At 39.5% G+C, this 20,868-nt stretch overlaps 1 protein-coding gene across 1 annotated transcript; it reads right to left on the reverse strand.

The window, feature by feature from the left end:
• Positions 1 to 295: 295 nt before the first annotated feature.
• On the reverse strand, positions 296 to 19,873 carry LOC134877140 (visual system homeobox 2-like). The gene is made up of 7 exons (XM_063902534.1): positions 19,620 to 19,873; positions 17,777 to 17,858; positions 5,742 to 6,164; positions 5,097 to 5,187; positions 4,332 to 4,455; positions 2,141 to 2,321; positions 296 to 1,343 (listed from the first exon to the last, which is right to left on the reverse strand). The coding sequence occupies exons 2-7, from the start codon at positions 17,838 to 17,840 to the stop codon at positions 1,015 to 1,017; spliced, it is 1,212 nt and encodes a 403-aa protein (XP_063758604.1). The 5' UTR covers positions 17,841 to 17,858; positions 19,620 to 19,873; the 3' UTR covers positions 296 to 1,014.
• Between the last annotated feature and the right edge of the window lie 995 nt (positions 19,874 to 20,868).

A 20,868-nucleotide genomic window follows, 5' to 3' on the forward strand; every position in this document is an offset into this window, starting at 1 on the left:
TGCATAACAATACGGCTGTGTACGAGCTCACGATTTGCCCTTTGTTTAAATGTACGAAAATATCCATTGGTGAAACATTTCTGAAGTTTGAGTGCTGCACACAAGATTGCTTTCCAAGATTCAGATGTCAAAGGCATGCGCAGGAACAAGTGTTAAACTCAGATTAACAGTGAGCATGGAGGGAGACACTCCCGTCAACAGATGAATGTGTAGACAGTTTTATACATCACCCTGCACAGTGAAGCTCAAACACCCAGGAGAAGACACATCAAATCGAAACCCATTTTTGAGCAGAGGAGGGGCTTTAAATATCAGTACATTTTATTCAGGCTACAGTTACATTTATACAGACACAGATAATTATTGTTGACTGTAGATAACAGTACTATTGGACAATATGTTCAGTATGTGCGTCACAAGAGCTGCAACAGCTTTAACAAAACAAAGATTTCATCTTGTAATTTTTTCACAGGACTGCTTTTCAGTCACCCAGCTGAAATCACAGGGAGGTCAGAGGTCACAATCATCATCTTATTAGCAACTTTTGAGCAGTTAGTCAGTTTCTTGCTTAAGATGCTTGTTGAAAGAACCACAATGTTGCATAAAAGTAGCTGCCATGTCACAGAACTCTAATGTTAATGATCTATTTTAAAGAAAATAAATATATATATTTTTAACGTGGCTCCAGAACATTTGCAGTTAATGTTAAGGAAACATTTCCGCGCTCAAATATTCCTTAGAGCCGTAACAATGCAATTGGTTGAGTTAGGAAACTGCAATTGTTGTAGCTAAATAACCTTTAACAACCTGATAAGATCAAGAAAAAAAAAATACATTTTGATTTATTTATCTATGATTATGATGTTTGATCTGCAGGTCTAATCAACCGTAGCTTATCAGCGACTCCACATGCATCAAGGTCAAACTCAACCAATACAACAAGATTTCTGCCTCTGAATTGCAATCTCCGCTCTGCAGGTATTTTCACCATCAGACTGTTTCCTGCAGTTTATTTCAGTCACACTTCTCTACCTCTGCCGTCTCCTGCTTCGTCACATTGTCCTCAGCTTGTTCTTTGTGCGTTACATTTGTTCTTTCGGAAACTGTCCCGAGCACTTTGGCGCTGTGCTCCTGCGCCTTGGCTCGCAGCGCAGCAATACTGTTCTCCCTCAGTAATTCTTTAGAAATTGGTGCGTTAGTTGTGTCTTTCATCCTTTTCTCCGCCTCTTCCTCCATCACTGTGTCCATTGGTTTCTCCTGAGATGGAGGTGGTGGTGGCGGTGTCAGGCTGCAGGGATTTCGAGGAGAAGTGTGTGGGGTATCAACTGACTTCTTGTGCATACCTGAAGGGAAAAGACATTCATTTCAATTAGAGTTTAAAGAGCAGGTTTAGATAACGGAGTGTTTCCTTATGCAGTTTAAGTGTTCTGATGCTTTTGGTTGATTTTGTATGTACGGATGTGTTTGACATTGGAATAAAGTGTGAAAGAGAAAGAGGATCAGTGAATGGAACCTCTTATTCAATTAGAGGCAGCTAATTGATTAAAACCAATCAATTGACACGAGGGGAGCGAGGACATTTGGTCTAATCTGTCCTGATTATGTGGGATTATCACTGTATCGACCCTTTATTGACATGCTGACACTTTTATTGGCTCCTAACATGAGCCAGGCTCAGCTCCCTCTTCCTGTTAGAGCGAATCATAAACCCTGCATCAAACAGGACGAGACAAACTAATATAGAAAAATGATGTTTATGTCAACAAGAGCAAGTCTTCTCCAGAGGATACGCTCTCATTTTTGACCCCAAAAAATGGGCAAACAGTAAATGGGTATCAAAAAAAGTAACAAAAATATATATCAGAAAAACTGAGGACACTAAGGTAACTTCTTTAATCTGTGTAATACACAAAGCAAACTTACTTTTACTTTAACATACTTTTATGCAGGGCTGTAACTACCATTGAGAATGACTACCATTTATCTGGGAATAGGAGTTTCTGGGCAATCTCTGCAGAGGTTATATTATATAATATTAGTAGATCTAGTATTATTCCTGTGGTTTTGTTACTGTGTCATGATGAAAGGACAATGGCTATCTGAAATTCTCCCAGTGGACATGTTACACAATTATATTTACCTAGTAACCACGGAGCATACGAGTCTGTGACTCCCTCCTTGGCGGACTTGAGGATGGACTCGGGGAGGGGGATGGAGTGACGCACCATGGCGCCGTACAGCCCGTACTCCGCCATCACGCTGCTGCGACCCCAACACTTCTCCCTTTTCCTCCACTTGGCCCTGCGGTTCTGAAACCACACCTGGGGAAGAGAAAGAACGAGTTTAGTTTACAACCGTAATGTTTGCAGTTGTATTCTATTTCTTTATTCTGTCAATAATATATCTATGCATCAACATTTATAATTCAAACAAGAACCATATAATAAACAACCTTGCATGGAATAAACTCCCCGTTTGAGCTACACTGTGCAGAAAGATGTATGTGCAGAGTTGAACGCTGTTCTAACGTTACACCTCTGAAGGGAGAGAGCTTTTCTGCTCCCCTTAAACCTTTCACAGTTTACAATGTGTTTGTACCAGAAAGAAAACCTCCAGCTTTAAACAAATAATGTATGTCTCAGCAAAGTATGGGAGATATCTTGTGATCAAGCTAAAAGAATAAAAGTCCTTGTTTCTTGTCTTAAATATTTGTGTTTGATAATGTTGAAAATGTAGTATTATAGACGTAACATATTTATAGCCTCTGGATTTTATTCAATGAGAGAGAAGAAGCAGATTTTTTAACAACTAATGGCATTTTTTGAGTACAGAGCTAAATCAGACAAATTATTATTAAATGCACATTTGTTTCTATAATGTATTGTTTTAATTTCTCAGTCCTACCTACCTACCTCAACATCACCTTTGCCTTTTGTAATATCTTTGTAAACATTTCTTAATTCTTACTTGACGCTGTAACAATACAGAGTCACTGCTGTCTCAAAGAAGGAATATTTTACTGTCTGGACAAGGAAATAAATGTCAGTGTAACAATGACATCTGCTGGATGCTTTTCATGAAAGAGGCTTTTGATGAAGTAGACTGATTTTGACATTTTCTTTGAATCAGATTTCCTGAGAATAACCTGTATTTATATTATAGAGTCAGAATGCTGTATGACATAGGTTTTTCACAAAAGCTCTGATATTTACAGTTAAATACTTCATTGCTTCATACAGTATAACAACAACATGTTTTCTTTTGTCAGTTGTTTGGGTGCATCCCTGTGCATTATTCTCCTCCTGCCTCCTCAAGTGCCTAAATTGATTTCCACCAAGCCGGGCCTCGCAACTGCCTCAGCAAGCTTGTGAATATGGATGAGGACAACAGGAAAAAAATGAGCATCCTAAAATGGGCGAGGAGGCAGGATGAGATTGTCGGGAATGGTTTGTGGTGGTAAATGTGTGTGTGTGTGTGTGTGTGTGTGTGTGTGTGTGTGTGTGTGTGTGTGTGTGTGTGTGTGTGTGTGTGTGTGTGTGTGTGTGTGTGTGTGTGTGTGTGTGTGTGTGTGTGTGTGTGTGTGTGTGTGTGTTTCACAGTCCTGGAATTAAAAACGATCAAAGCCGAGCCTGGAAAGCTATTCAGGTAGATCTGATGATAACCTCCATCTCATAAAAAGATGGGCCTCAGATGAGCAATCATGCTTTCTGACAGCAACAGTGTGACTGTGCACGGCAGTGTGTGTGTGTGTGTGTGTTTGAAGTGCTTCCTGAGAGAGGTGACCCCGGGGGCGAAGAGGCTGATTGAAAAATAAGTTAATTTCCAGGGCCGATCGATGGGAGACAGGCGCTCAAATATCACGGGAAATTAAAACGCTCATAGCAGCGAGGCAGGGCCCTCTGCTCAGCCGCTGACCCCTGCTAATTAATTTCTATGTAGTTATCATTTCATCTCAGGGCCCGTCTCTCACAGGGAGAGGGGTGATAAGTTCTCCTCAATTAACTAATTACACTGAGAGGGTGAATTGGCTGCTAATGTGAAAGCAAAAGGCTGCATGAGGATGATGATGGACAGGCTGGCTGCTGACTCTACCTGAAGATCTGCTTTCTCCCACATTTCCTAACCTGAATGTGGCATTCACACTGACTGCATGTCATCTTAGCCATCTTAGAATTTTTATTTACTATTTGACTAAATACACTTTTTATGGAACCTTTTTATTTTCTCTCTCTTACTGCTTCTATTGAATATCAATGAAAGCATCTTTAGAATGTGAACTGTAAGATACAAAACCATGTATGTCTGCATACTACCCAGTTATTATTACACACCTGTATTCTGTCCTCTGGTAGCTCGGTCTTCATGGAGAGCATTTCTCGGGCGTACACATCTGGATAGTGGGCTTCATTGAAAGCTTTCTCCAGCTCTTCCAGTTGATAGGAGGTGAAAATGGTTCTGCAGACAAAACAAAAAATAATATATTATTATTTAGACCCTTTGTAATTCGGATTTCTCTGTAACTTCTTACTTCAATTTTGATGCCTATATTTAAATATCAGTCTAGAGCTGAAAGGAGATATAAAAACGAAACAATACTTCCCCTGAAATGTAAAATGAAATAAAGATTATTTTGTGGAATACTATTAGAAGTAGAAATGCAGAAGTCAGAAAAGGTAATGTCCAGAAATAGTGTTTCTTCTTTGTTTAAAGGAGGCATAGAGAAAAACAGCAATACATGCATTTGAATTTCCTCCCATCATATTTAGGTCTTTTTGTTATTATCTTTAACGAAATAAATGGCAACTGAGATAAAATCAAGATGATTGTGTTATTGCTATAGGAATTTAGGGCTAATACCATATTAAAAATAGGCTAATGCCATTTAAAAAATAGGCTAAAAGCGTATTATTTAAATCACACACACTCTTAATAGGATTTAAATGGGCCTCGTGTTTGTTGTTTGTTGGTGGTCTTAAATGTGACACCATAAGAAAATAGTCAAATGATTTCACAAAAAAAACGTATATTTAACATAGGAAGTCCCAAAAATATACACTTCATTACTTTGTTTTCAATTAGGTTTTACTGTAGGCTACCTGTGTCGTCTTTTCTTTCGTTTCTTGCTCTGACTCATTGATGATTTAGAGAACTTCTGATCGCCGGAGGAGAGACTCATGTCATCGGAATCTGCGAGGAAACACATTAGAGAGCAACTCAAAATACAGCAGCAATAATAATAATAATAAAAATAATAACAGAATAATAATAAACTAGATTGCATTTTAATTACAAAATGGTATTTGAAAAAAAATAAAGCTTTCCTGCTTTAAAAGTATTTCCACATATTGGTTCTCCATCGCGTATTTTCCCTATTTATTGGAACAATTTAACCTTAAAATTGACAAAACAATTTCAGAAATTACTCTACACATTATTTCCATATAGTCCCTATTTTGAAAACAAACGATTCTTATAAGATGCATTTAAAAATAAATAAAAAGATTCGTTTTTATTCCTGGTGAAATTAACTTTCAGTCTCAGCATTCGTTATCACTCGATCACATTGCGCAAAGGCTTCGATGCTTGCCTTTTTTTATTTGCAAGAAAGGTCTGCTATCCGATTGACTTAGTCTGTTCATCATAAACACATGATGACTAATATGGAATATTGATACCCCACCAGAAACCTGCATTATGTCCCAGAGTGATCGGGCCTTCAGTAGTGTGTGTTCAGGACTCACCGGAGCTGGCGGAGTGATGCGCGTCCATCTGTGTGTCCATGCGCGGCGCACGGTGCAGCGGTTGCAGGTGCACATGCTGCGCCTCTGCCAGCACCTCCAGGAAAGCAGGCTGGCTATAAAACGAGTGTATTCCCTCTGGTCCGAGCAAACCCATTCCGACCCCGAGACCCCCGTGTCCGAGGGCCGACCTGGCTGCCAGGACGTGCGCAGTGTGCGGCAGAGCCTCCAGCGGCCTCCTGGACACCGCCGGCGGATCCTTGTTGAGGCCGAGCAGCTCCTGAATCCCGAAGCCGGTGCGCCGGTGCACCGTGGGGGCCATCTTCCAGGCTGGAAGTGGATGCTGGGATAGCCCGTGGTTCACGCTGGTGTGTGAGGCTGGTTTCTGTTTATTCTCAGTGTCAGAGAGCACCACTCCATCCTTCCCTGTCATGACGTTGGATATTTTACTTTTTGTTTTCCTCTCGCTCCAAAAATAAGAGTCCCAGATGCAATCAGCCCAGTGATGCTGCTTCTTTATCTCCCTGCCCTCCTCTCTGCTGCGCTTTTTAACCAGTAGGCAACAGGCGGCAGCCAATCACAGGAGGGAGAGACTCCACGCTGAAGTTTGCACGAGCCCCCATGAAGGTTTATTAAAGTAGAAAACACAATTTCTCTTAAATTAAATGTGAAAAAATATAGATAATATTTATATTTTTGCAAGAATATTGATGAGGATGTGGGTATTATCCAACAAAAAAATGGTAGATAGTATCCTCTTCAGGCTATAGTGATAGCAGAATCCTTAGGCCTTTGTTGTCTTTGGTTTTTTTTCAGACTGATATCATAAAGTCATGTGCATGTAAAGTCAGCAAACACAAATCGAAAACATTAAGATCATGGGGTTTTTTAAATCCGAAAGCTCAGGAAGGGGATTTTTGAAGAGGAGTTTTGTTTTTGGAGGTGAAGGTGCTTTAAAGTGATCTATGGGCTATATTAACATAAAGTCACCATAGAATAAAAAATGAAAGGTTTTACTTTCACTGTAACTCTTCGTGTTTCCGATCATCTGCTGCGGTATAACAGATCCAATCAGCCGGGTAAACCCCCCAAACGAGGAGAATCAGCTTAATTTGCAGCACGTTTGTCCCCATGTAAACACTGCCTATTAAAATGAAGACAGTGAGAAACCAGATTTATGGACCACAAATACTGAAGCCGAAACAAGTGGGCTAATTCTTACTTAATATACAGTATAGCAGATAAAAAAAAACCATGTTCAAATTGTTTGGATTTTGATGACAAAGGAATAGTCTCATTAATAATATCAGCATTCAAAAAATGATTCCACTAAACTAATCTATTATGACATGTCAATGAGACCTACGGTTATGCTATTTAAAGGAGGAGTAATCGGATTACACCACAGCGCATTCGTGAAAAAACATATAGGCTACATTAAACACAGCTCACGTTATTTTCAGTGGTCAAATTAAAATAAACAATCATAAACTCACATTAGCCAATTTCTCTAACAGTTAATTAATCAATTCAGCTTGTTATTAGGAATACTGCCCACTGATTGATCCGTTAGCCTCCTCCCTAACGTCCCATATAACCCTCGCTGTGATTTGCATATTCTAATTAGGTTTGCGCACTAAACGTTTTGTCTTTGGTGACAGTCTGCGCATCTGTTGATAGGTTATTAAGCGTGTTTTATTCTCTGACGGGTCACAGGATAAGAAAAACAATATCCCAGTTCAGGGTATTTAGGACACACCAGGGTGGCAATTAAATATGAGACAAACAGTAACACGGGAGTAAATGCCAGAACACGAAACAACAACAGATTTGTTTACCTCCTGGTTCATCTTTTTGAGACTGATCTCAAACACAAAAAGCTGGGACCCAGATTGAAACATTATAAAAAGTTTAAACGCAATAATCTGAGTGAAAGTGAGCAAAGACATGTTGGGATGTCAGGGGAAATCATCCTTTTCACTCGTTTATTAAAGCTCAGATCAAATTCAAACGCACTGAAATGTGAAATGAAGTAAAAATACTTTCATTTTCTCCCTGTTACCGCAAACCTAATCCTCCCTAATCAGCTGTTATTCAATTATTGCGGAGTTCCAATCGTTCGGGGATAATGTGCGGCACACTTTTGGACATCTGGACGGATAATTACGCAGAGGAGAGTTTATGGAGATGAGAGGACGCCTGCGATGGAAGCGCAGATACAGTTTCCATCAATGGGACATGTGGTGATGAATAAATAAAGAGGTGGCTGTTTGGCGGCCATGCGTCAGGCTGTCAGTGACGGTCAAACCCACAACAGATTTACTGCTGGTTTGTAATCTGAGATGTGATCAAGAGATGCAGCTTCACCCGGTCAAGTCAATTATGAGTCTCCATGTTGCTTTGTGTGGCACTGCATCACCTTGCAGGGAAAGAGACTGCATGCCATATATTTAGGGGGATAAAAAACACAGGCTTGAACGTTAAAATGCTGCCTTATTTAACAAAATAAAATATTATTTATCATGTAGTTTAAGACATTGCTTCAATAATAATGGAGTCTTTTACTTTTTTGGCAAGAGTTATATAGATTGAAATCTTCACCGTGATGGAAAATAAAATTGTGTCACCTATTTGATGTGCTCCAAAAATTAATTACTGCAAATAAAATGATCCAGATGTTAAAAACTAGAGGGAGAGAAAGAGAGAGGAGTGAAGCGACTTAAATTACCTTCAGCTTCTCATGAGAAGCTATTAGAGAGACATTTCATTAGAGGTGAATGAAGAGATCAATGCCATACCAACAGCTATGCTAATGAGGTACATACACACACACACACACACACACACACACACACACACACACAGCTAGAAACAGGTATTTGCAGCATCACATCTCACGGCTTCTAAACAAAATACAGCTTCTCAGCAAGGTTCATCTCCATCTCATTACAAATCTGTCTATATAGGAAATAAAACTAAATCAGAAATCAAAAGCGAGAGGAAGTATAAATAGCATTGATCATCAGATTTAAAAAGGGTTTTGAATGCAAACGCTAACAAAGAATTTTGATTAAATGTTTTTTTTCATGTAACTTGAATTCAATTGTGTGAAAACATACATTTATTTACTGTCTGGTCATCTAACAATGCGTTTTTAAGTTTAAAATGTGTGAGAATAATGTGCTTTGTGAACGTTTGTGAATTGTTATACGTTTTAATGAAATATGTTGAACATGAATTTGGCTGATAGCATCATTATTTTTTTACATTTTCTATAATTAAATTGTGATTATCTTATTATTGTGATTTATTTTGGCCAGGGTAATCTTTGCTTGAAAATCTGATAGTGAGGGACTAAAAGCTTCTGTCATTGCCATCCATACAAAATGTTGTACAAATGACAAAACCAAAGCCCCATGACCGAGGTGAACATAAACTGCTGTACTGCTGTTCACTGACTTTTCGCCTGCTGATAACAAACACAATAAAGAAAGAAAACACAGGTAACACCCGGATGAGCTAAATTCATGAAGGAAAACCAGGACACCTGAGTTCATGGAGATCCAATACCCCAGCAGAGTGTGTATCCACATTATTTGTTGCAGTATTACTAAGTACATTTACTCAAGTGAAAAAATTGAGATATTTGTACTTCACTTGAGTATTTTCACATTATGCTACTTCATCTTTCTACTCTGCCTACTTTTACTAGTACCTGAGTATTTTGACATTGCATAATTGCTACTTTAACTTCATTAAAGCGAGTTATTCTTCCACCTCTGGTTACATGTATGAATGATTTACAACTAAACACATCACAAGTGAAAATGTATTCCCTACAACTATTCAAAAACATATTTGAGGTAGTATCAGTCTGGGTCAGGGCTGGGGTTCTGCTGCGGTTCAGCTCTTTCTGTCCGATCCATCTTGCTCTTTGTTTGAGGCTCCAGAAATGGCTCTTCTAATCTAGCTAATTGCCGTTTCCCAGAGCATTCCCATTTAAGAAGAAGAGCTGGGTCACCAAACAGCCGTTGATCAAAACATCCTATTAAGGTGAAGAAACAAAAGGCTCTCACAATCCGAACAATGTGCCACTGGTGATTCAACAGTTTGCTCCCTGGCCACAAAGCATTAATTAGGGCAATAACTTCATGCCATTGCCGTTCTATAGTCTCCATTTCTGTATGAGTGCATCTATTTGGGCTCTGAAGTTTGTCGGGGACTCTGACTTGCCGAGTGTGCCACATTCCCTTGTCCCATGTGCAGATGTGTTATTGGCGTAATGAGGAAAATACTTTGAGAAAACGTGGGAGAGAGGCCCCGAAACCCCCAAACTTTCCTGACAAAATAATATTCCTCATTGTGGTTACTCTTAACGAGAATTGACATAATTACGCGGGCCCATTTCTTGTCTAATTAGCAGACTTCCACAGCGGACAGGGCCGAGCAGGAGAAGGGAATCGGACAGGCATAGCGGTAGCAACACAAAAAGGGGCCTCTGGTTTCAGCGTAATTAGGTGAGACAATGCCCCTGACTGTTTTGAGCTATGGCTGGGCTCAGAGCTGGGGCCGAGCAGGCGAGCGGACGCCCCGTGAGCAACGTCTCCTAGAGACCCTAATAAGCCCCTAATTGTCTTTTTGTGATTCACAGGGGCAGCATTGGCAGACATGAAGACAGCCCACTCTTGGTCTCCTGCAGAGAGTGTTTCCCTCGTCCTGCAGGACTGGAGAGATTTGAGTTGACTCTCTCAGGACCTTCACTGTTTGGCCCTCAAACTCAGGATAACTTGTGTTAACGTCCTGTGACAGCGTCCCAAACCTGGAGAGCTGCCAACATGTTGAAGACAGAGACGCAGGGGCAGCTATGTTAATTCCCAGGCAGCCATGGGGTGTCCTAAGAAAAATGTCAGATTCTTTTTCTGGTTTAATAGAGGCTAAGAAAATAATGTTCCGATCTTTGGTTAGCCTTGATAACTGTGTGCGATCACTTTGGGTTTATAATCATCTGAATATAGTAGGTCTTGGAATCACAAACAAGACTTGATAAAGGTCAGGCAGATTTTTACACCTTACACATCCAGCAGACAATGAGCATAAACAACTTCTATTTTAAACTCCCAATAATATTGAAGTATTTTTTAAGTTTTGTTTTAGTTTCCTCCAACTCCTCAAGAAATATCTGTCTCTTAGCTTGTAAATGCTTCACTGTGATCCAAAGCTATTTGCCAGTCTGCTGTTTAGTGCCGGGCAATTAGAGCTTATAAGGTCTTTCAGTTTTTTAAGCATTTTAACAATATTAACTTCATTTAAATACTTTCTTTTGTAATCCAGATCTTCACTTTCTTTTTTACAGGTGATTCACTTTCTTTTTTCCTTGCAGCTTAAGAAAACACTTAACCACAAGCAGCTTGACTCTACAGGCTGCATTTCATCACAGAGTGTTTAACCAAACACACACACACCATATGTTTGAGGCCTCTTCAAATGGCAGGTGGTGTCCAGAAGACTCAATATTTTATCATTACCTCCCTCTAACATCCCCTGCAGTCAAGGACTCTCTGCTCAGAGGAACGTCAATCCGATGTGCCCTCACTCCTTTAATTAGCTGTCAATTAGTTCAAATGAATCAACTGTTCGCCTAATTAAGCAATGCCACCAGGCAGCTCCCAGATACAGGCCATTGTGTGGCAGCATGAGAAAACCACAGCTAGCAAACTCGCTTTGGATCACGAGTGCAACTTAACGATCACACTGACACACTGTGTGCAGCGAGCAGTGTGTGTGTGTGTGTGTGTGTGTGTGTGTGTGTGTGTGTGTGTGTGTGTGTGTGTGTGTGTGTGTGTGTGTGTGTGTGTGTAGTTACACAATCTTTGCCACAAAGACCTGGTAGAGCTGAATTATTTCTCAGAAATCATGTTGAGTTATTTTGCGCACCTTGAGCATCATGATAGCTTTAGTCCACACTCTTTTGTATTTTCTGTGGTGTAATCTACTTGAGTGCAGTTTGCAGTATTTGTACTTTCCTTGATTTTTTTAAGCTTTATACCTGAACTACAGTAGATTTCTGAAAAGTTTTTAAAAAAAGAGTGAAATATTGTTCTTTTAACTTCACTACATCTACGTCCAGCTTCTGTTAATTAGGACATTCAAAATAATAGTATATTATATTTATAAAAGTATATAATTATTCATTTATAATTTGTATTTATAGTTAAATACATTGTTTTATTAGGAATTGTGTTGGTATATACAATGAAGAAACTGAGATGTGGACTTTAATCAAATTTATTATGTCAACAAATTTCACACAACTGTATTAGGTTAATTAAAATAAATAACATTGAGTTTATTATATTAGGTTCAACTTAATATCATTGCTTTCAACTAACCTAACAGATTCGCTGAAATGAGCCAAAGGGTGATCACATTAATCCATTTCCTATAACTCTTATTTAATCTAATTGAGTGTTTAGTATAACCTATATTTGTTTAATTTAAATTATATTTACTTGTTGAACATATATTTTTTACTTTTGGAATTTTAAGTTCAGGACCTTTAACAGGGTATTTCTATACTATAGTATTGCTACTTTGCCCCAAAAAAGAGATCTGAATACTTTTTCGCCCACAGCCTTTTTTTTTCATACAACACGTCTCCATTCAAACAAAACAAAAAATAAGGACGTACTAAGCCTGAATAACCTTGCCCGCTCTGACCTTTCGGACTTCCTACTCAGACATATGTCAACTTTAGATCATCCGACGCCAACCTCCACACACCTCTCACCCCTTTCCCACCCCGAATGTGGGGGAGAGTGTCTTCTCCTTTACTGACTCCTCCCTCTGATACTCTCTCCCCAACACGTCAGACAGATTTCCCCTCACTCCCCTTTTTTTTACATTACAATACACTTCATTTGGCGGACGCTTTCATCCAAAGCGACTTACAATAGGTGCATTGAAACAAACTCAAAAGCAAGAATCATACAGGTACATTTCCCATCTATAAACCCAACCAGATTAAGTGCTACTGCATGAGCTTCACTTAAAGCCAAATCCTTTGTAAATACTAAACATTTTTCTTTTCTAAATTACGCTCAAACTGTTGCTGTCTTTACCATTTAAACGGCCCAAGTGAACCTTTTAAAAATGCAAAATGTAAGTATTATTTTTAACCCACTTTCACATATAAAAAGGACACGCATACAAAGAACTAAAAACAAACTCCAACACATAAGCACTTAACTGCTTTTAATGTTTCTTATCTTCTAATTTCCCAAAGAGTTTCATGTCTGACTCCCATGGCTGCTCTGTGAATGTAACAGTTCGTCCTCTACTGGGAAGACTTACTTTCACTAAAGCTGTCAGCCATCCCATGCCGGATTATTCAAACTGTCACTGTATTCAATTTTAAATGTATACTTTAAATTCAATCCCAAGTATTTTCTGCATGATTTTCCACCTTTGCCTATAATATTTGTTCTCCTGGTGACATGAATACAAAACATTACATCTTTATATGTAACCTTCTTCCTTGTTAGACAACTTTTTTTCCTCATGTGAAAGGGTTATTTTTGACACTGATCAGAGTTGTTATTCGTAATCTGAATTTAATCTGAATGTTTATGACTTTCCTTGGATTAATACCCTTTGTTTTGCTCCCAGTCAGACTACAGAAGGGAAGTTGCTCATTTACAGTCAGAGGTTAAATGTAATCTCTACAAACATCTGTTCACTTCTGACGCTCAAGGCAAGAGCCTGATTATATGTTATTCTTAAGAGAGATTTTATTCTTTCTGTTGCCTGAATAAATAAATTCTGACATGATTTATCGATCAGCACTTTGTTTACAAATGAGATCATTGAATTTGTTTCCTACATTTTTTATTTATTCAGTTATTTTTCATGGTTGCTTTATTAACGAGGATGGATTTATAACCACAAAATAAATCTAATTTTCACTTGAAGGGGACGCACTTTTTTTCAATCATACAAAGACAATCACAATAGATGAATGAATCTGCTAAGGTGTTGCAAAAGGTCATGTGGGCTGCTAATTAATCGATCTGCACCTCACTGTGCTTTTTTCTTTGTGTAAAGAGCATGAGCTGCATTTGAGACCCGAACAGTTACTACAGCGATGAACCAATTAGTAAAACATTAGATGTAAAAATAAACCAAATGTTTATTTGGGAAAGGATGAAAAGCTGTACAGCCAGAGGTAATACATGCTGAGGTCATGAGGGGAGGCCACCCAAGACGAGGAAAATAAATTGTTGAAAATATTTTGAATCACTTATTAGATTTAGTTGTTACATTTTTCTTTTACACATTTTATTGAAATTGGGCAGGATTTTTCTCACCTTGATTTGCTCAAAATCAACAGCCCAGTTCTATATCATCGAATAACTGCCTTTCATTAGTAAAGTATATCATTCTTTGAAGGAAATTAAAAGAAAATGTTTACCTGCATACAGTAAAAGAAAGTTGAAAAGCTGCTTAGTTGGTTTGAGTCCAAGTTGATTCAAATCTTTGAAAAACGGTTTGGTAAGATGTAATCAGGAGTTCACAGGAAACACTGGCTGACTATGTTATAACCGTTTTTAGTATTGCATGTATAAAAGCTTTCCACATGCATTTCCCCTTTTTCATTTATGGATTTTGTTTGTAGATGCTTCACTTGACATGACAATGAAATTTTACTTGGTAACTGTCATTGTTTTTTAAATGTATAAGTTAGGCAGGATCCTGAGCTAACGTCCTCTTGGCGTATCTGGCACTTCGGTTTGCATGTTAGTGTTGCAACAGTTACCGATGTGACTGGTTTGTTATATTTCCTGTTGCATGAGTAATCAAGCTAGTTTCTAGTTGGGAATTATTAAAATTGTGCAATCCAAGCATGTCAAAAAAACATTTTAAAAGCCCTCTCCACACAGCCAGGAATAACATAAGCTGACCTAAAATAGTCAAATTCAACATTATCGAGATAAAATATACTGGAATAAGCCTAACAATCATCCTAAGTCACCTTTTTACACTGCAGAACATCCAAATATTCCCTCCATACCAAAACCCCTCACATTTTCAACCGTGATCACAAAGCCTCATTGAGTTGGAAGCTGCTACCCTGATGTGAGGATGCTTTGTGTCATGAAGAAGCAAACTCATTTCAGGCACGTGGGCAGTTCAGCCACGTTGCCTCCCTCCCTCCAGCAGCCACTCTGGACCATTACAGGCAGTAATTGTTATTTAATGGATTAAACATTCATCCTTCCTGTGCAAACCCCCAGAGGGCCCGATGACAGCCCCACCGTGTTCACACCACTAAACACCCCCCCCACTCACACAGACACGTGGCGACGCTCATTTGACGGCAGTGTTTGTGCTTAAAATTCAATTACCCACTTATTGATAGCTCTCAGGGGTGCTAAAGAAGTGGACACGGTGCTGGTGGAGGTGTGGATGATTTCCCAGGAGGCCTCAGTCTGCTCCACACATCTCCAGCTGGATCTATTTCATGGTTTTACTCATCAGCGGCCGACACAGATGGAGCAGAAGCAGCAGTCATCCACCTGCACACACCAGCGCACGCAGACACACACACACACACACAGACTAACACACAAACCTTATTTATTATTGTACATGCTGACAGTTTCAGAGTCTGGGCTATCTCATAGTCAAGAAAATGGCCTTTGAAAAAATAAAATGAAATAAATAAAATAATATTTTAAAAAATGGATTCATATAAAATAATATAACCTCACAACAATTAACCCACAGCAGGAACATGTTTTATTTAAAAAGGGGCGTATTTTTTCTAGAATAAACATCAGGTGTCAGTCTTTAAATCTAAGGGTTTCACTGACCAATGATGTTCAATTACAGTATGTATTTGACCAATTTACAGGTCTTCTCTTATTCATACTCTTCACATGTTTGTGCTCTATTTTTGTTCTTTATAGACTATATGATAGGTCTTGGACGTCTGTCCATCATGAAAAGGAAATTTGTAATTTTGGGCAATGTAAGAAAAATAACCACGACTACATTTACTTTATATTAGAACATTACACCCCGTTTCTAACTAGTCCATACATTATATTATATCTAATGAAAACACTACAAATGTTTGACCTGGGCGCACCTCTGGCACATGTAGGTAGCCTTGACATACATTATGAATTAATTCGTTACATGTTATTAAAATCGACTCTATGGTTATCTCCCCCTGCTGTGATAATAGATAAATAGAAAATCTATTAAAACCTAATTCGTCTCCAAATGTTTTTAAGGGAAAACAGTTTTTTTATTGCTCTAGCTTTAGCTCATCAGCGTTTGTCTCAGCACTGAAAGCTACAGGTAGCCCCACAGGTTAGCCACGCGTCTGAAAGTCCCCTGATGCCTCCGGGAGCCCCAAGGGAGCCTCGCTTTGCTGCTGGCCTCGTTCCCCCGCTAATTACAGCACTCATCTCTGTGCTCCCATGAGACGCCGCCACTCTGATGACAAGACGCTGCACAGTTTGCAGCTCTGCATCAATGGGGCTACAGCTGGGGCCGCTGGCTGCACGTCAATACCCGGGGGTGGGGGGGTGGGGGCGAGCATAATGACAGTATGTTTGTATGTTGGGGGAACCCTGATGTATTCATTCACACCATGCAGGGATGATTTTGCTGCTTTTTGCGGATAACTCTGATCTACTTATTGCTACTATGCTGCCCACTCTCTGATGATTAGGCAAGTAATTGGTTCTTTGGTGTTAGACAAGTTCACTTTTTTTTGGAACACTTTTTGACTTATTTAAAAGAAACACAATACCACATCTATGTTAAACTCAAATTGGACTGACAACCATTGGTCAACAAAATGGTATAAGTGTTAGACAAATTAGATTTCTTTAAGTAGAGGGCAGCCCTAATTTTTTCTCAATCTGTTGGGATTTATTGCTGCTGGGACTCCATACCACATCATGTAATCCAACATGAGTTTTGATTGGAAAATAAAGATGAATCTTGTTGTCCTTTCACATGACAGGGTCAGCTTACAGCCTACATGTCCCTAAGGATGGCAGTGGATCGATGAGCTCTGTACATACTGTACTCCTCGCAGTGTGATTGCACTGACTGTTCATTAGCAGGACGCTGGGCTTTAATGGCCCGCACGCTTCTGTCGGCCGTAAATCTCCAAGACTCCACCCAGGTTTGCTCCTCTGTCTCATCAAAAGGGCTGTGAAGAATGAAGTCAGTGTGATGAAAAAGAGAATGAGATTTATCTGCCTCCCTCCTCATCCTCCTCCTCCTCCTCCTCCTCCTCCTGTGCCTCATCTTCAACGCACCAAGACGAGCTTGTGAGTGCAGAAAAAATGACAAGTGGGATCTCGCCGAGAAACACCCGTAAATGTGATGATGCCACTGGATGCGTTTTAGTTGTCGATGCTGCAGCTGCTGGCCAAAAACAGTAACATCAGTGTGTCTTTCTGCCACATCGAAATGTGATTTGAGTGAGTAAAGTGAGGACTCAAGAGCAGGGACTACAAGCAGAGGAAGAAAGACACAAGTGAGGTTTACTTTGTCTGTTTAGGCCAGGAGGAAGCAAGAGACAGGCTGTTGCCAAACGTATCATGTGGTTGCAGCACAAATATGAAGCTACATTGACTCAGAAAACTAGTGTTTGTGGACCGTTATATGTTTATATACTGTATCCCAATATCCATTGTTTTACCAGAAAACAAATCCAAGACCCACTATCTTGAAGCACTTGGACGGCTGGCTTAAGTACATCATTTCACAATTGTAATTTTGTACACTTTGCTGTGTATTATTTATTTACTAGTCTGTATGTCCTTATTATGACATGTATTATCTGCAAAGACTACCTTAATAGCCTTTAAGAAAATGTTATTCTAGGAGACAACTGGAAATTTGTATTCTTCCTTCAAAGTTTGCATTTACTGTAGTAGGGGCACCTTGTCTAATACATGTAGTGATTCACACAAATGTTATCCTGATGGATGAATTTCTTCATCACAGCAGCTCACCTGGTTTCGTCTGTGCTCGGTGTCCTTCTGTGAGTGAGTCCTTAGGGGCTCGGTTTCGCTGCATGTCTTCTCCTCCCTCCGACTGTTTTACCAAATAAAGAAAAAAACACGCAAAAGCAAAGATTTTTATGAAATGGTGTCATCACTTTTAGCTTGTTTTAATTTAGATACTGAGAGACTTTTTTTTGCTATATGAATGTTTTCAAAACACACCTAAATGATGATTGCTGACCATTTATCAGGTACCTGAATCTCATTTCATACATCTGCGCCAGATAAGATTATTTTTGATTGATCACACTGCAACATTTTTATTTTCCAATGTGAACAGCCCCCCCCCCCCCTGTTGCTTTTCCTTTGTCAGGTGTATGAAAGGTCCTTTTGTAAATAATTCTTTATATGTATTTTCATTTAATCTGTGAAGAAATCTAAATAATTGTCACTTCAACCAAGAGTAATAAATAACAATCTATATAGTCTGATAAAACAAGATGTCAATGATGAAAGTTCTGCATTAAGAGCCAGATTGTATCTCTCTTTGGACATTCCACCAATAACTGTGGAGTCACAGCCACAACCTATCAACACCAGTCGGATGAATCATTATTATGATTATCTATTTTAAAAAGACACCAGATATGTTTCAATGCTGGATGCAGGTCTGGTTATTAATCTTTTCAGAGGGGCTAATTGTGAGAGAATGTTGTTTGACAGTTGGATGATGTCATGGTCTGTCCAGCGAGTGTGGGGCAGTGGAGAGTGAAGACATGTTGCTGCGACCCATTCATTCTGACCTTTTTCATGCAGTTCCAGGTCAAGAAATTTAGGTCAGAGAACAATGCACTCTCTCTGTTAGACCGTAGCAGGGTGCCAGAGACCCTCTCATGCTCCCCTCTGACCCCCAAGCCTTCACATCCAACCACTCAACACAACGTTACACTTGGCAGACACATGAAAACACCCTGTTGATTTTAGTTGGGAGAGATGTTTCAGACTTTTGAATAAAGCAGGGTGGGGAGGCACCTGGTGGTGGGATATCACAACTACACTATCTATCTTTCTGCAGATGCTTAAGTCAAGTCTTTTCATTGTGTTTGTGGGAATATGGGGGTCTCATGAACTGAGTTACCTCCCATGATTAAAAAATGACACATAATTAATATTTTATAGGCTGGTTTTATAAGCAGGCATTTTAAAATATTACCCCACTTCAACAGGAGTTTAAACAGTATAAGCCTACATTTTGGTTCATAAAAAGAACATTTACAAATCAATTGTTCAGTTGACTGAGATTTTCAAACTAATACATTTTACAGCATGATCTACAGTGCAACAATTATATACTCAAGTGAATGTATTGCTACTTGTGTAAAGATGTACAGATGGGTCATTCAAATGTACTTCAATGGCCATTTTTTTAAAAGGGAAAGGGGAAGTAGAGTAAACAAAGAAAATATACAAGGTGAAATGATAGTCCTATTAAATTAAACAACACATTTGGCTACACAATTAGATTGCTTCAAAATATTTTAAATGTATACTCACTGACCACGGATCCCAAACAAACAATCTCCATTTTCTACAGACCACCCTGTGCAGCCTGTGTGCATAAAACTGATTCATAGTTTCTTTACCGGAGTCAACAAGAAGTGAGGACACAACTCGGATAATAAAACAATTAAAAGACAGCGGCGGCATTATTAATAAACTTCATATTTCAGCAGCAGAAAAAATAATCCCCAGGCAGGTCAGACGATCAGACACATTCACAGCTCACTCCACAGTGGGCTTATTGCAGCCAAAGGTTAGCCTACGTCCATCCCAATGTGTTTGTTGTACTCACCTGTCTGAACCGCACGTTTTTAAATGTATGAATCAGGAAGTCCTCCTCAGTCTGCTCCAGGATCAGCCATGTCGGTTTTCTCGAGTTTTTCAATCATTTTGAGCGGAATGAATCTCTGCAGTCACACACACCGGATGTCCTCACACACCTCTCTGAAGGGAATGTTTGTCAATGAACACAGGAGACACCTGAGATCCACCAATCAAGTTAGCATTGTAGCTACACGCAGAATGCACCTGTTCGTTTTTTTACAAACTTCCTTCCTTCTTTTTTGGTTTAGGCTGACATAGTGCTGTGTTCAGATTTAAGTAAACGAGTGAGAAATTACTCAAAAGTATAAACATATTTTTTGGCAACTGCAGTTTAATTTCTCGCCACTAGACACCACTGCAGCGAGCTGTTTGATGACGTCACGTTTGTCGAAGTCAAAACCCCTATGAGCGAGTCTATTTCTCGCCGGGTGCGGTGGCGCGCGCCTGTAATCCAAGTTACTGGGAGGCTGAGTCTGGCGGAGCGTTTGAGCTCAGGAGATCTGAGCTGCAGCGGACTATGCCGATCGGGTGTCCGCACTAAGTTCGGTATCGATATGGTGCTCCTGGGGGAGCTCAGGACCACCAGGTCGTCTAAGGAGGGGTGCAACGGCCCAGGCCGGGAACGGAGCAGGCCAAAGCCCCCGTGCCGCTCAGTAGTGGGATCGCGCCTGTGAATAGACGCTGTAGTGCAGCCTGAGTAATACAGCGGGACCCAGACTTTTTAACTAAAAATTAAAATACTACAACAACAAAGACACTCAAACATTATATTATTTCACCACACAGCAGCTTCATCACTGCCTTTTTATCTTCCCATTCTCATGGAAAAGACCCAAGAAGCAGCTGATCTGCGTGTTCTACACTGCCTCCAGCTGGAACACAGCTGTAACTACATCAGCCACATTATACATTTGACATGACGCATTACTCAGGAACAAAGCTTCCTGTCGGAGATGAGTTTTTTCCACCCATCCCCTTAAGCTACGTGCGCTTTAGTATCCTGGTTTTGAGTCTTATCCTGTTCTTGATCATAGTTTGGATATGACGTTCACACTAAATATGAAAAAACGTCTTACTATCAGTGGTGGCATGTAGAAAACTAGATTTACCCAGGCAAGAACTATGCCTAAAAGACAACTCTAGGCAGTTTTCTTTAAAATAATGTCCAACTTTATATTTATTTAAATACATTTCAAAAATAAAATGTTGTTCATATA

The sequence above is a fragment of the Eleginops maclovinus genome, chromosome 15 (assembly GCF_036324505.1).
Source record: "Eleginops maclovinus isolate JMC-PN-2008 ecotype Puerto Natales chromosome 15, JC_Emac_rtc_rv5, whole genome shotgun sequence".
Lineage (NCBI taxonomy): Eukaryota > Metazoa > Chordata > Actinopteri > Perciformes > Eleginopidae > Eleginops > Eleginops maclovinus.

Coding starts and splice junctions, on each gene's coding strand:
- LOC134877140 (XM_063902534.1), bottom strand. CDS start 17,840: ATGCAGCGAAACCGAGCCCCTAAGGACTCACTCACAGAAGGACACCGA. Junction 5,188..5,741: donor GCATCACTCCGCCAGCTCCG/GTGAGTCCTGAA, acceptor GTTTCCTCGCAG/ATTCCGATGACATGAGTCTC. Junction 1,344..2,140: donor GTATGCTCCGTGGTTACTAG/GTAAATATAATT, acceptor TTTTCCCTTCAG/GTATGCACAAGAAGTCAGTT.